The sequence below is a fragment of the Aspergillus terreus genome, genomic scaffold (assembly GCF_000149615.1).
Source record: "Aspergillus terreus NIH2624 scaffold_15 genomic scaffold, whole genome shotgun sequence".
NCBI classification, from domain to species: Eukaryota; Fungi; Ascomycota; class Eurotiomycetes; order Eurotiales; family Aspergillaceae; genus Aspergillus; species Aspergillus terreus.
This window is the reverse complement of record NT_165938.1, coordinates 895,035-908,222: the sequence shown is the minus strand read 5'-3', so window position 1 is coordinate 908,222 and position 13,188 is coordinate 895,035. Positions and strand designations below refer to the sequence as shown.

Sequence of the window (13,188 nt, the reverse complement as noted above, 5' to 3'; positions counted from 1 at the left end):
GAAGAACCTGAGGACAAGTCGAACCATTCCGGGTTCCGGGGGTCATCTACATCTGCGACGGTGATGTAAGATGCGGTGGACAGACGCATCACCGATGATGTGGACGTCCCGCTCCACCATGTTCCATGGTCACATCGTCGCATCATGGACTATTTACTCGGGACAGGCACCTCGACTACAACACCAAAGTGAATTCATGTATTCTCCTATTTTATTGTCCTACCCATCACTCGTAACACATTATCTATCCTAACTCAAGCCTTGTTCACAGCCTTATCCTCAGCCATCTGCTGGGCCGCAACCGCAGTCGCAGTCGCCTTCTGCTTCTTCGCGATCCGGAAGCCTCCCACCGCCAGGAGGAGCGCCTCCAGGCCCAGAACCACCGCCAGCGTCACCATGGCGCCGATGACACCGGCCACCGGCCGCGACACGCCGCCATCACCGGACGACTGCGCCGAGACGGACCCGGAGCCCGAGCCGCCGGCGACAGACTTGCACTGGCCGTCGGTGTTTCCGCAGGCCTGGCACCACTCCTCATCGTTCATCACGGCGAACTTCTTGGTCTGGTCGGCAAAGTCCGTCCAGGGGATGGTGGTGCTGGACTGGCCGAAGAGGGGGTATTCACTGGGGCTGGAGGAGCCGGTGATGGTGCCGTTGTGGAAGAGGAAGCGCACGCTGATCTCCGAGGCGTCGGGGAAGCCATCGGCGGTGGAGTTGGTGACCAGCTCCCACGACATGGTGGAGGCGTAGTCCGGGATACCGGTGAAGTTGACGTTGGCGGCGGGCAGCTGCGCCAGGCCAAAGTACGAGAGGAAGGTTCCGTAGGAGCCGAGCTGGATGTTCAGCTTGGTCTTGCCCTGGGAGGTGATGGTCTTGTTGAGGGCCTCCAGCACCTCACCGGCCAGCTGGGCGCCGGCAATGGCGCGGACGGTCTCGGAGGCGTTGTAAGCCAGGTTGTACTGCTCGATGTTGGCGAGCTGGAGGAGACGGTCCAGCTGGGCGGAGGTGGGCGTGTTGGTGGTGTTGTGGATGGAGGCGACGTTCAGGTAGTCGAAGATGGTGTAGGCGTTCTTGAAGCTCATCTCGTCGGGCGCGAAGGTGCTGTTCAGCAGGGACGAGAGGGACTGGTAGAAGTCGTGGGTGGAGTCGAGGAGACTATTGTACAGCGTGGAGCTGTAGTAGTTGTCGCTGCTGACCACGGCGTTCTGGCAGCCGGTGGCATCCTGCAGCCAGGTGTTGTCCTCGCTGTCGGTGTTAGACTCAATGAGGTTCAGAGGGATCAACTGGTAGCCGTTCAGAGGGGACTCGACGGTGGTCCCGTTGGCCAGGGTCTCGCTGGCGGAGGACCCGACGGGGGGGTAGATTCCCTGCATGAAGGCAATGGCGGAGTTCTGGAGGACATCGTCCGAGGGCGCCGATGCGCTGACCTGGCTCAGTTTGACGATCTTGTCACTGATGCCCTCGATCTGGAGCGAAGAGCTGGCGTTGACATATCGGTCATGCCAGTAGCCTCCACTCTGGTAGACTTCTCTGTATCCCAGGTCGGTGAGTTCGGTGTTCCCCAACACCTTGGCCGTGCGGTCACCATGGCGGGAGAAGATGTAGGCGCCCAGGACCTTCTCAGCAGAGGCTGGGAGGGCCAGCGGCATGGCCAGAAGGGCCAGAGCGATGTTGGACGGCTGCCAGGTGGAACGCATGATGAATTGACCCGGCTCAGATATGGATCTTGAAGGCGAAAAGCGTAGTAACAGTGAGGGAAGAGGGTGGAAAGGATTGACGTGGGGTATATATGGGAGAGGGTCTCAGAGCGACAATCCAAGAGCAGCCGCGGAGAAAGTCGTTATCATGATGACACTGGAGGGACGGCGGGATGGAGCCGGACTAAAAGACTCTCGATCATTCGGGCCCATGCCTGAAGGGTTCTAGGCAGGCCACTAGGGCTCTCGTGAAGCTTTGAGGGTGTTTTCGGGCAGTCCCTAGTCATTCTCCAATGGTTTAGATCGAGCCATTGCAGAGCGATGAGTGGATGGCGATGCGGGGAATGCAAGCAAGAAGAAAATATTAGCTAATGCTGGGTGGTGATAAGGATGCATCCTGGTGGAGAAGTATGTCCGCCATCGGAGGGGGCCGTAGATAGAAAACACATTGATAGATTGTACATATTTGAATTTCTGTCAGTCAATTACTCAGTATATCCGTGGTGATTGATGACATACATACTGCGGAATATATATCCAGCACGCTCAAGTAGACATATATACATAGTCAATCACTCTTGACCAAAGCTTGTCTTGTCTACGGAGTATTGTACTTTACTCACACTATGACTCACATGCACCATCTGATGCAATCCCTCGTATCCACCACGTTCAGTGTAGGTAAAAAAACAAATCAGCAACTAGTAAATATGGAATGAAAGGCAGAAGAAATATGAATGAATAGACGGAGGTCTCCGGGAACCAAATAAAAAGAAAAAGAGATTCCGGTGCGGGGAATCGAACCCCGATCTCCTGTGTGAAAGACAGGTATGATAGCCGTTACACTACACCGGAAAAGGTGGTGTACATTCCGGTGCGGGGAATCGAACCCCGAGCTGCTGTGTGAGAGACAGCGATGTTAGCCATTACACCACACCGGATTGTTGAAGAAAGAGCTCTCAAATTGATTTATATTCCATCTTCCTTTTTAGACAGCTCTACACCGTCCATACTCCATATCTCGTCCACCACACTAAGATAAAGAACACTATAATACTTAAAACACTCGGACGAAATTAATTTCATATTTGTCTCAAATACCAAACTCCGAACTCCGCAATGCTAGGTACCTATTCATGTCGACACGACCCCCTTCTCCCCTAACAACTCACACCCATTCCGCACCACTCCCACCAGTCCTCCCGTCTGCATCGTCTCCGATCCTCCTCCTGCCAGTCGCCATTCGATCTCTGCCAACCCCTCCAGCCATGTAATCCGCGTCTGCGGTGGCACTTCCAATCGCTGAAGTTGGTCGGCCAGAGCCTCGAGGATATCCGCCAGCGCCAGTCCCTTGTTCGCCTTCAGCGTATTGATCGTGTTTAGGCATGAGGTAATATCGCTCGTCGTGAGCAGTGTCGTCATAATCTCCTGGATATCCGCCGGGTATGGTGCCGCAATGCAGTCGTAAATCGTCTCGTTCGTGATCACTTCGGCCTCGGGACGCACTTGGTCTTTCGGTGCATTCTTCATGGGAAGGGGAATACCTGCAGGAACCTGTCAGTGGTAAGCCTCAATTGGGCGGATGAACATCCTTACTGCTGGCATGGCAGGCCTGGAGCACATTCAATGCTCGTCGCATGTCGCCCTTGCTCAACGTCACCAAGCTGTCCACCGCCTCTGGCTGAATGTTGATCTGCTCCTTCTCCACCACCAGATCCACGAGGGACCGGATATCTGGCTCCTTCAACGGACTGAACCGGAACCGAGTGCATCGGGACAGGAGAGCGGGCGAGAGCTTATGCGTGTAGTTGGCGATGATGCAGAAGCGTGTGTTGGCCGTGTACCGTTCCATGATTCGGCGCAGAGCCATCTGTGCAGTCGAGGTCATGGCATCGGCTTCGTCGAGAATGATAAGTTTGAAGGAAGCGAGAGAGGAGCTGCCGGAACCTGACTGTGGTCCCATGGAGAAGATCTGTTTCGTGCCTAGGGGGTATTAACATCATCTCTCATTTTACACGGGATCGGAAACATACTGGCAAAGGTCTTGATCTGCTCTCGAACAACATCAATACCTCGGTCATCACTGGCGTTCAGCTCGAGCACCATCTGTCGCATATTCTTGCTTCCGTAGATCTTTCGCGCGAGCGCGAGAATAGTGGACGTCTTTCCGGTTCCTGGGGGCCCGTATAGGAGGAGATGGGGGAGTCGCTAAGAACACAATCAGCGGATGCTATCTCCGACAGAATTGATGTCAATGCATACGTTTGCTTCAATGAATCGGTTGATCGTAGCCAGAATATCCTGGTGGCCTGAGACGTCATCAAGAGTGTTTGGACGGTACTTCTCGACCCTGTAAATTGTTAGAAAACTTCCAATCGTACAATATCACCCAATCCTACCAAGGCAAATTATCCTGAGCTTCGACCGGAAGGTCTGCAGCAGGTCGCTTTGCCTTTTTACCGGCATTGTCCGAACTAAACTGGACGTCGCCCTTGGAGGGGACATCGACGTCCATTTCATCCTCGTAATCAGACATGGCAGTAAGCGTGACCTGTCAATATGCTGTAGATATCCTCCAATACCATAAAAAACCCACAATCCACGTTAAAATGAAGGTGGAGGATAATTGGGGGGAACAGAGGAAATGCGACGCGTCGAAATCCACCCGCGCGTTAAGAGGTTCGGGGCCGGAAAATCATTGTTCTTGCTGGGGGCTTAGGTACCTTACTACATATGGGTGATGACATCCATGCACCTCCCGCCCGCAGGCAGCTCCATCTATCGTCCACTTCCCTCACAACTTCTCTCCAACCCTCGTTAGACAGGCGCTAAGAGGGTGTCTACTCTTTAGAAATCATTTGCAATGCCGGTAAGCTCATACCCAGACCAATTCTCACCCCCGCCCCCTATCCCGCAACTGACCAAGTCTAGGCATACCACTCCATCTTCCTCGAGGATCGGGACATCCCCGTAATAGGTATGCGCTACCTGTTTCGCGCACTCGAAACAACATCAATAGCCTTCTCCCAAGATCCAACAAGAGTCACCATCTGACCCGACTTGAAACTAGGAAACTTCCCGGTCCTCCCCCTCCGCACTCGCACACGCGGCCCCGCATACACCCTCCCCCCGCTACCCCCCAACACCCTCGACATCGATGTGTCTCCGGAGAGCGAGTCGTACGACTGCGTGGACGAGATCCTGTCCCTTTTCCGGGCCAATGTCCTGTTCCGCAACTTCGAGATCAACGGCCCTGCCGACCGCATGCTTATCTACGGAACCCTGTTTATCAGTGAATGCTTGACCAAGGTCCGGCCGAGCATGTCGGCCCTCGAGGCCGGAAAGGTACGTCGGGATTGGAGTGAGTATAGAAATGGGAGTTGACAGCATGGCAGGCCCTGAACAACGTCGCGCTCGACCAATTTGCTATCCCCGGCGATGCGTCCTTCCCGCTGAACCAGGCTTTCGAGCCCCCCCGGGACCGTCAGGACGCGGAGACGCTGCGAGCGTGAGTTTCACAGTCTCGATGGATGAGGATGTGTTCGTGCAATACTGACTGGCTGTACCAGATACCTTTCGCAGGTGCGACAGGAGATCGCCGTCCGGCTACATGCGAGATTATACCCTGGTGGTGAAGGCCCTTCGAAGGTTTGTCAAAGTCCTGGTATCACGTCGATTGCTGCTAATTCTTCTGGCAGTGGTGGTTGAGCTTTGCGAAGAGAAAGTTCATGGGCAAGAGCCTCTAGAGTTACATGTCTGTTTTGTTGTCTAGCCTGAATTCGCTTACCAGAACCTTCGAGTCGATCCGTGTTGCATACCATAACAGAAACCGTGACATATCCAATGAAGTATTCCGATAGATATGATGGAGTAACGTTTTACTCCGTGCAGTTTCTACTTTGCAGAAACATTATCAGTAATATGTATCCTGGTTTCGGTGTATTATTATTTCATGCATCATGCAAACTCCGCAATAACTTTTCGAGTCGTGGACAGTATATGTACTCTATCTTACAATGGGTCATATGCAAAAGTCTTCAGCCCGTCTTACGACTTCATCTCGACATCCATGCCGCTGGCACTGTCGGCCGGTGTGGACGTTGACGTCGTCACCTTTCTCCTCTTCCGCGAAGGATTGCCAGCCGCCTGGATTTCCCTCTCCGTGGGAAGTGCTCTTGTAGCATGGAAGATATAGCCTTCTGCGCCGCCACGTCCGGACATCAACGGGTGTGTCCGTCCCGGCAGAACCTGCCAATGACGCACGCGAGAGGTCTCAAGTGCGGATGCCAGCAGAAGGGTAGGGTTCAAGCCGAACTCCTCGTCTAATTCAGGGAAGTCGTCTCCGTTCTTCTCGCTGTCGGTTGATTGTAGTTGCTGTTGTTTCAATTCTTGTTTGCGGTTGATATAGGCTGTCTTTCGGGCGGTGGAGTAGAGGTCCATCAGATTCGTGAGCGGCTCAATGGTCGGGGAATAGACAGCGACTGAGGCGGAGCCCGTCAGCAGAGGCACCGTGTGCTTCAATACCGTCTCGGGATCCATCAGCGTGGCAACGATGAGCCCATCAAAGCCACCGGCGTGAGTCTCATCGACGGCGACTTTGACGCGTGCCCACCTGCTTCGTTTGCGATAGTATTGGCTCCGCCGACTCGTCTTCATGTTGGATAGCTCTTCTTCAGTCAGCGTCTCGGGCTCTTCGGTGTAAAGGAGATCGGAGCTGGGCTCTAGAAGTTGCAGCCATGAAATGGTTTTCAGGTTCGTGTATAGAGGATGGGTCTCGCTAGGGTCATGCGGCTCATAGCCGAAGAATTTGAGAAGAGACAGATTGGGTTGTTTGTGAGGGTGGATTAGGGTGATGGTGTTTTCGGTGGCGGACATCTGGCTGGGCCGGCTAGGGCGTTGTGTAGCTGCGTTGTCCTCTGTCGCTGCAGCCTGGCTCTGTTCCGCCGGCGCCGTATCATCCTCCTCGTAGTTTTCGCCATCGTGAGGGTACAAAATACCCATTCTCTCGGCCACGGCCGCGACCAACAGACCGCCAGTGTCATCCACAACCAGATAGCGTCCGTTGGGTCTCGAACCGACCATCTGTTCGATGGACGTCGCGCCGCTGTGGTGCACATTTCCCCAGCACCCCACCAATCCAATGCACTCGTCGCGCATTTCCAGGATCTTCGCCGCATCCTTGTTGTCCTGCATCATGTAGTTGGTGAGATGGCTGACGTCCAGCGGCAGGACGGTAAAGCGCTTCATGTACTTCCTCCGTTTGCGCAGGGTGTATTTGGCGAGCGAGAATGCGGTCTTCTGGTCGATCGCAGTATGCGAGTCGAGGATCTTCGCAATAATCTCTCGGCCAGACCCCCCGGCTTCCTTCTTCAGCGCCTCGATCTCCGCCCAGGTCAACTTCTGCGTGGAGGCGTCGTCGACGATCTCGCGGTTGGTGCGCAGCGGGGTCCCGTCGGGGTTGGTCTCGGGCTCGTCTCCATCAGCCTCCCCTTCGGCAATCAGAGATTCGGCGTGGAGTTCTGCAGCTGGTACGACGCGCAGACAGCTGCCGTCTTTCTCGTCGGAGGACTCGAGGATGTCAAAGGTTAGGTAGAATGGTCGGCCGATGATCTGGTTGGCGGGGAAGCTTCCGAATTTTCCCAAATAGATCATCCTAAAAGCGCGTTAGACTTGGCTGGGACTGCCCGGCAGAGAGGCGTAAGACGTACGTATTCGGAGTGACCTTCTGAATCCTGGTCAACTCATTGGGGAGTCGGAGCAGGACAAACTGGTCCGGACGGACGTAGGAGTGCATATTGGGCGGGTGATAGAATAGACAATTAGGGCGATAGAATGCGAATATACAGCATACTCCAAGGAACTATCCAGGTCAATCGCGCGCACAATTGACAACTGGATTTTTGTCGATATCAACTTTTTTTTGCCCGAGTGCTTTTTTGCGATAGTGCACGGACCAGGTGGATGTTGGAGAGCGCTTACATAATAGGTGATTGCCACGGACCGAGAGATTCTCCGGGCAATCCTCCATTTACGTCATCCCACCATCGCTGTGGCTGCTGCCTGCTGAGTCACAGTCCACCGCCACATGTGCGGGGCTGGTCCATACACCGCTCTTACAATGCGTACCGTTATGCGGCCTTGTTCACCAATGTCCTCCACCATCTCCGGTATCTGACTGTATGCGATACTCCGTCTGGAGCAGCGGGATCGTCTTGATCCACCAACCACCCCCATCTACAGAGTAAGCTACTGGGAATCTGGGTGCCTGTTCTCCGTCTCTTCAATATCAATCGCTCCGTTTCCCTCCGGCAAATGCCTACTGCCGGTCCTCCTTGCTCAATCCCCTAGACAGTGCGTCTGGTGACGGGATTCCTGGGAAAACATGGCACCCGCTCGTCATCTATGCCTATGCATGTGCTGACTACTAGCGTCGACGGGGCCCCTTCTCAGCCTTACCTACCTACCAACTGTTGTTGTCCACTTCTGAGCCACCCGTTACGTATACGCACCGATAGGCTACCAATCTACTGACCTACGGCCTGCTTCTCTCCACGCCTTGATTGTTGAATTTATCCTTTCACTTCTCACTGATTCAGCCTCCCTGCGAGAACCATTGGTCGAGCTTCATCTTGTCCTCCCGTGTTTAGACTTCTACCTGTTCTCTTTCACCTTTACTCCGTACACAGCCCGACTGCCTTCCATGGTCCTGCGAAAACGAGCTCCGCCGCATTTGTACAGCCTCAGTCAGGGAAATGCCCGCTCAGATCTTCGTTCGCCGACTTTACAGATATCTCCGTCCGCGAAATCTACATCATCTGCATCTCCAAAGCGCCTAACCCGCCCCCGTCGAGCTCAAAGCTCTCCACAACCCCATCGGCTCCCCTCACAGGAGTCCATCTATTCTCCCGACCTGAACACCTCCCCCGCATTCGACCTCATGCCCCTCGAGCAAGCGCAGAAGTCTCCGGTCCGGTCCTCTCCCCTCGAGCCCCCATACCCATGGGCCGACGAGCTGGTGGAGAGGCCGGACCAGAACTCGGAAGATAATGTCACCGCACAACCCACCGGGGGCAATAACCACCAGGATGGGGGTGTACTCGGTGATCGAGGAAAGGACCGTGTCCCTTCCATCCTCGTCGCCAGTACGCAGAGGCGGATGGCCGCCCCCGAATGGCAAGCCGCCAATCAAGACGCCAGCGATACTGCCGACTGGGAACATGTCGGCCAGTCGTCCTCTCTTCCGCTCCGGTCGAATAACCCGTTTCTAAAGCCACGATCGGCTCAGCCGAACCCGTGGGAAGATCAAGTCTCTCGGCCCCAGTCCGATGCTTCATCATTCTCTCAGGGTGGTGCCAGTAGTCGATTAGGACAAGGTAAGAAGATGCAATCTTTTGTTTGGAGGAGCCCTGTTATAACAAGCGCAGACGAGGGATACATTCCGATGACTGCTCGCCTGTCACTCTTTGATACCCCGGAAATGGAGTCCCCCTGGGCGGATAGTAGGTCCAGTTCCGCCGCCGTATCTTCACAACAAGACCAATACGTTACGCAACATACGGCAACTGCGAACGACGCAGTTCCCGGCCAATACGAGCATCCGTATACTCCGAACGTGCCTTACGTCTCAGAGCAGGCTTACTCGCATAGCAATCCATCTGTTGTGCCACCGGAGCCGTCTCATTTGCAGCCCGACCAAGACCCTGGGAGGTTGGCTCCAGGACAGGGCACAAGCACCCCCGCAACTGTTTCGACTGCTACCAGCGGATCCCATGTCCTTATTGAACTAGACGAGTCTTCCCAACCACAAACGACCATGGAGACTAGTCGATCTGCTTCCTCTGTTTATGATGCGCCCACCAGTGAGAGAGAACAGCCACAAGAACCACTACCGAGTGGCCAACAAACAGCTGCACCGCCGCTACCAGATCGTTCAGCTGGCACCACTGCTCATGATGGTGTCGCTCAACCCGCGCCCACTGTTGCTATCTCCGAAGCTGAGGCGGAGCAACAAAGGGAGAAAAGGGCTGAGACGTACTCCATCAGAAAAGTCAATTGGATGGACTCTGCTGGGATTCTGCGTGAGAGCCCTATTCTGGTGCAGAACCAAAACGGGCCGTGTCCCTTATTGGCCTTAGTCAACGCACTCGTGCTTGGTGCCAGCCAGGACGCTCAGCCGCCTATCCTTAGAGCGCTACAGACGAGGGAGCAGATATCCCTAGGGCTTTTGATCGAAGCCTTGTTTGATGAACTGATAACACGTCTGGGCCCAGATGACCAGTTTCCAGATATCGAAGCACTTAGCCTCTTTTTAACGATGTTACATACTGGCATGAACGTCAATCCCAGACTCACTTTGGTACGTTCAACGAATACGCTGCAATTCCCTGGTTCTAATGGTGAACAGGAGTCTGAGGATGCCGTTGGGTCGTTCCTCGAGACTAGCGATATACGATTTTATGGAACCTTCGGCGTGCAGCTGGTGCATGGGTGGGTTGCCACGCCTTCGTCAGAAGTCGATGCAGCAATGAAACGATGTGCACAGTACCATGAAGATATCCAGCTTTTGCCGTTCCGCAAACAAGAACTCGAAGACCGTGTCTTCCGTGGTGGATCGCTTAGCCCGGAAGAAGAAACGATGATGAAAGATATTCAAACAATCCAACAGTTTATCGAGATAGATAACGCAACCCAATTGAGTACATTCGGACTCAATCACCTGGCAGAGAAGTTGCCTGCAGGAACATTCTCTATTCTCTTCCGCAACGATCACTTCTCGACGCTCTACAAACATCCACAGACCCATCAGCTATTTACCCTTGTCACCGATGCCGGATATTCTCATCACGCGGAGGTCGTGTGGGAGAGTCTTGTGGATGTCAACGGGGCCAACTCTGGATTTTTCTCTGGCGATTTCCGCCCCGTGGGCAATGTTTCGTCGGAGACATCCGATCCGTCAGGTCCACGGACATCCAGCAACACAGGACACTTATCATCGGGTACGAGTGAGCCGCGGCGCTTATCTGCCCAGGAACAAGCGGATGCCGACTATGCGTATGCCCTGTCCCTCCAATACCAGGAGGAAGAACAGCGGACTCGTAACGGAGGACGTCGAGACTCTGCTCCGACCCAAGGGGCCGGAGTCCGCGCCTCAGATCCAACGCCTCGGGTCTCACGCCACAGCCAGCCATCTGGGCGCCGTAGCCGTTTGGCAGGGGATGATGACGTCCCGCCCCCTACCTATGAACAAGCGGCCAATTCGCCCGCTTATCACGGACCCGAGAGAAGAACGCCGCAAGTGCCCCATGCGAACTACACTTCTCCGTACCAGAGGGCACCGTATGGGCGTCGCTCACAGGGAGCGCCCATCTCTACCGGCCCGTCTGAACGCATGAAAGATCGGAATAAGGACTGTATTGTGATGTGAAGTCGATCACTAGGGTGGATTCTGTAACAAGGGTTAATTAGTGTTTCAGCGCCTTTTTGATGCATTTATGATGATGGTATGATATATATGAGAATCTTTTGGCATTTCCTTTGTGTGGTATGTTGGTGCTACTTTGTATGGAAAGGCTTGTTTTATTTGCTCTCTGGGATTTGGTAACTGTTTGCTAGCGTTCTTTGCCAATAGAACTGTTGCTGGCTGTTTGTTCATAGTGCATACTTGTATAAGCCGAGTGATCCTGCATTTGATATTCCTGGACTAGTAGTGTAGTAACTATAGCCACTCTGCCTGATATACCTCGATATTTGCTACACAAATGTTGTTCCTAAGGTCTAAGCAGCCCGGCTTGCTTGTTAATAACATTATATTTTGCACACTTTGAGCATTATGAATCCATGAGATAGAATCACAAAAGGCTTTAGAGCACAGAGTGATCAAACCGAAAGGTTTACACAGCTGGAATAGACGGTTAGTTTAGAAACCCACACCCTCATACATCCATTCAATGACCCTAATTAAGTAGATTATGCCAATGGCGAAAGACGTTCTCCGGATCGTACTTTTTCTTCAGCTCGCGAAGTCGGTCGAGGTTTCCACGGAACAACTGGCTCGCACGGAATTCATGTCCTATGGATATTAGACGATGATATTGCTGCTGCTGCTGCTGTTGCTAACAGACGAAGACTCACCAGCAAGATTGGGATAAATCTCAGCATGGGCTTCCTCTTCAGAACTTTCTCGCTTGAGAACATCCAACACATCGCGCTTGAGCGCAACAATCTTCCTATCCAGCTCCGGATTGCGCCAGCAGAATACCAGGCCAACATTGTAGTATGGCCCGCGACTTGCGCAGGCAGTCGCATCGAGCGGAACCTCCTTGACCTTCCCGTACGGTAGCATTTCGAACACGAGCGTACTCTCCCTGATCTCGGGATAAGACCTCGAGATGTGTTCAAGCTTGTCGTAGACAGCAAGATACTTCTCCATAGCCAACGGGAAGGTCACGGTCGTGCCATCAATGCTCTTCCGGCCCTCGGGGATAGGTTCAATATTGGCCAGGGTGTGCAGTTCCGCATAAGACATCGGACCGGTGCCTTCCTCCGCCGCATTAATGGTTAAAAGATCTCTAAAAAAGGCCTCGCCCTCGGTCTGAGTCCCATGGTAGAAGAGGAGGACTACAATTGCGGTGCCCCGGACCGACGGATGGGCTCTGAACCCAAAGAAGAGCCCGCTCTTGGGATCCTGCCGCTCATGGAATTGGTTAGCGAAACGGACGATCTGGGGTAGCTTGTCCCCCGTGAAATAGATGGACCCTCCGAACAACCTCGGTGGGATGGGATGCGCCCGGAAGACCAGCTCGGTGACGACGCCAAAGGCCAGTCCTGCGCCGCGGACGGCCCAGAACAAGTCCGGGTGGCTCTCGTCAGAGGCCTCGACGACGCTACCGTCGGCCAGAACCATCTTCACGCTGAGCAGGCTGTCCATGATCAGCCCGTACAGCCCACTGAGCCATCCGTATCCGCCGCCCAGCGTGGACGCAGCCACGCCCGTCTGGTCCGCCGTCGCTCCGACGACGGCCAGTCCGTGCGGCATGGTGGAATGGTTCACGTCCTTCCAGATGGCGCCGCCTTGGACGCAGACTGTCCGAGACGCCGTGTCGGTCATCACCTTGCGCATCGTCGTCATGCTGATCACGATGCCGCCGTGCGACGCGGAAGCCCCCGTCGTCGAGTGGCCTCCAGCCTCGACTACGTATTTGACATGGTGTTTTTGCGCGAACTCGACGACGATGGAGACCTCGGAGGTGGAGGTTACTCGGACGATGGCTCCCTGGGTGCTGGTTAGTGGAGGACATCTCGTCACAGCACTGTGGATGACGGATACGTACTGCTTCCTTTTCGCAGGTGTCACTCCATCGCTGGATGCTCTTTGGGTAGTCTTCTGACTCGGAGGTGATGACTTCGGCGGCGGTTCCCTCTAGTTGTTCCTTCAACTGGAGGGCGTGTCTGTACGATAGGAAAGGCATTGATCTGGGTTTGGCTAGAAGCT

The 13,188-nt window shown here is 54.2% G+C and overlaps 6 protein-coding genes and 2 non-coding genes across 8 annotated transcripts; 2 read left to right on the top strand and 6 right to left on the bottom strand.

Moving 5' to 3' along the window:
• Window positions 1–254: 254 nt before the first annotated feature.
• Window positions 255–1,697, bottom strand: ATEG_09808 (uncharacterized protein; the record flags this gene model as incomplete). Its single annotated transcript, XM_001218429.1, has 1 exon — window positions 255–1,697. One exon carries the CDS (start codon window positions 1,695–1,697, stop codon window positions 255–257), a length of 1,443 nt encoding a protein of 480 aa, XP_001218430.1.
• A 783-nt stretch (window positions 1,698–2,480) lies between these two features.
• On the bottom strand, window positions 2,481–2,552 carry ATEG_10424. The gene has a single exon. It is a non-coding gene; the product is annotated as a tRNA-Glu (tRNA).
• Window positions 2,553–2,566: 14 nt separating this feature from the next.
• Window positions 2,567–2,638, bottom strand: ATEG_10423. The gene has a single exon. It is a non-coding gene; the product is annotated as a tRNA-Glu (tRNA).
• Window positions 2,639–2,831: 193 nt separating this feature from the next.
• ATEG_09807 (replication factor C subunit 3) lies at window positions 2,832–4,233 on the bottom strand (the record flags this gene model as incomplete). The annotated part of the gene is made up of 5 exons (XM_001218428.1): window positions 2,832–3,241; window positions 3,294–3,680; window positions 3,731–3,905; window positions 3,960–4,047; window positions 4,097–4,233. The coding sequence occupies 5 exons, from the start codon at window positions 4,231–4,233 to the stop codon at window positions 2,832–2,834; spliced, it is 1,197 nt and encodes a 398-aa protein (XP_001218429.1).
• Window positions 4,234–4,560: 327 nt separating this feature from the next.
• Window positions 4,561–5,443, top strand: ATEG_09806 (actin-related protein 2/3 complex subunit 3; the record flags this gene model as incomplete). The annotated part of the gene is made up of 6 exons (XM_001218427.1): window positions 4,561–4,566; window positions 4,629–4,674; window positions 4,768–5,042; window positions 5,093–5,205; window positions 5,267–5,345; window positions 5,396–5,443. The coding sequence occupies 6 exons, from the start codon at window positions 4,561–4,563 to the stop codon at window positions 5,441–5,443; spliced, it is 567 nt and encodes a 188-aa protein (XP_001218428.1).
• Window positions 5,444–5,744: 301 nt separating this feature from the next.
• trm6 (tRNA 1-methyladenosine methyltransferase subunit GCD10) lies at window positions 5,745–7,491 on the bottom strand (the record flags this gene model as incomplete). The annotated part of the gene is made up of 2 exons (XM_001218426.1): window positions 5,745–7,350; window positions 7,406–7,491. The coding sequence occupies 2 exons, from the start codon at window positions 7,489–7,491 to the stop codon at window positions 5,745–5,747; spliced, it is 1,692 nt and encodes a 563-aa protein (XP_001218427.1).
• Window positions 7,492–8,634: 1,143 nt separating this feature from the next.
• On the top strand, window positions 8,635–11,121 carry ATEG_09804 (MINDY family deubiquitinase; the record flags this gene model as incomplete). The annotated part of the gene is made up of 3 exons (XM_001218425.1): window positions 8,635–9,070; window positions 9,122–9,196; window positions 9,275–11,121. 3 exons carry the CDS (start codon window positions 8,635–8,637, stop codon window positions 11,119–11,121), a joined length of 2,358 nt encoding a protein of 785 aa, XP_001218426.1.
• A 529-nt stretch (window positions 11,122–11,650) lies between these two features.
• ATEG_09803 (FAD-binding oxidoreductase) lies at window positions 11,651–13,165 on the bottom strand (the record flags this gene model as incomplete). The annotated part of the gene is made up of 3 exons (XM_001218424.1): window positions 11,651–11,766; window positions 11,829–12,969; window positions 13,028–13,165. The coding sequence occupies 3 exons, from the start codon at window positions 13,163–13,165 to the stop codon at window positions 11,651–11,653; spliced, it is 1,395 nt and encodes a 464-aa protein (XP_001218425.1).
• Window positions 13,166–13,188: the final 23 nt, after the last annotated feature.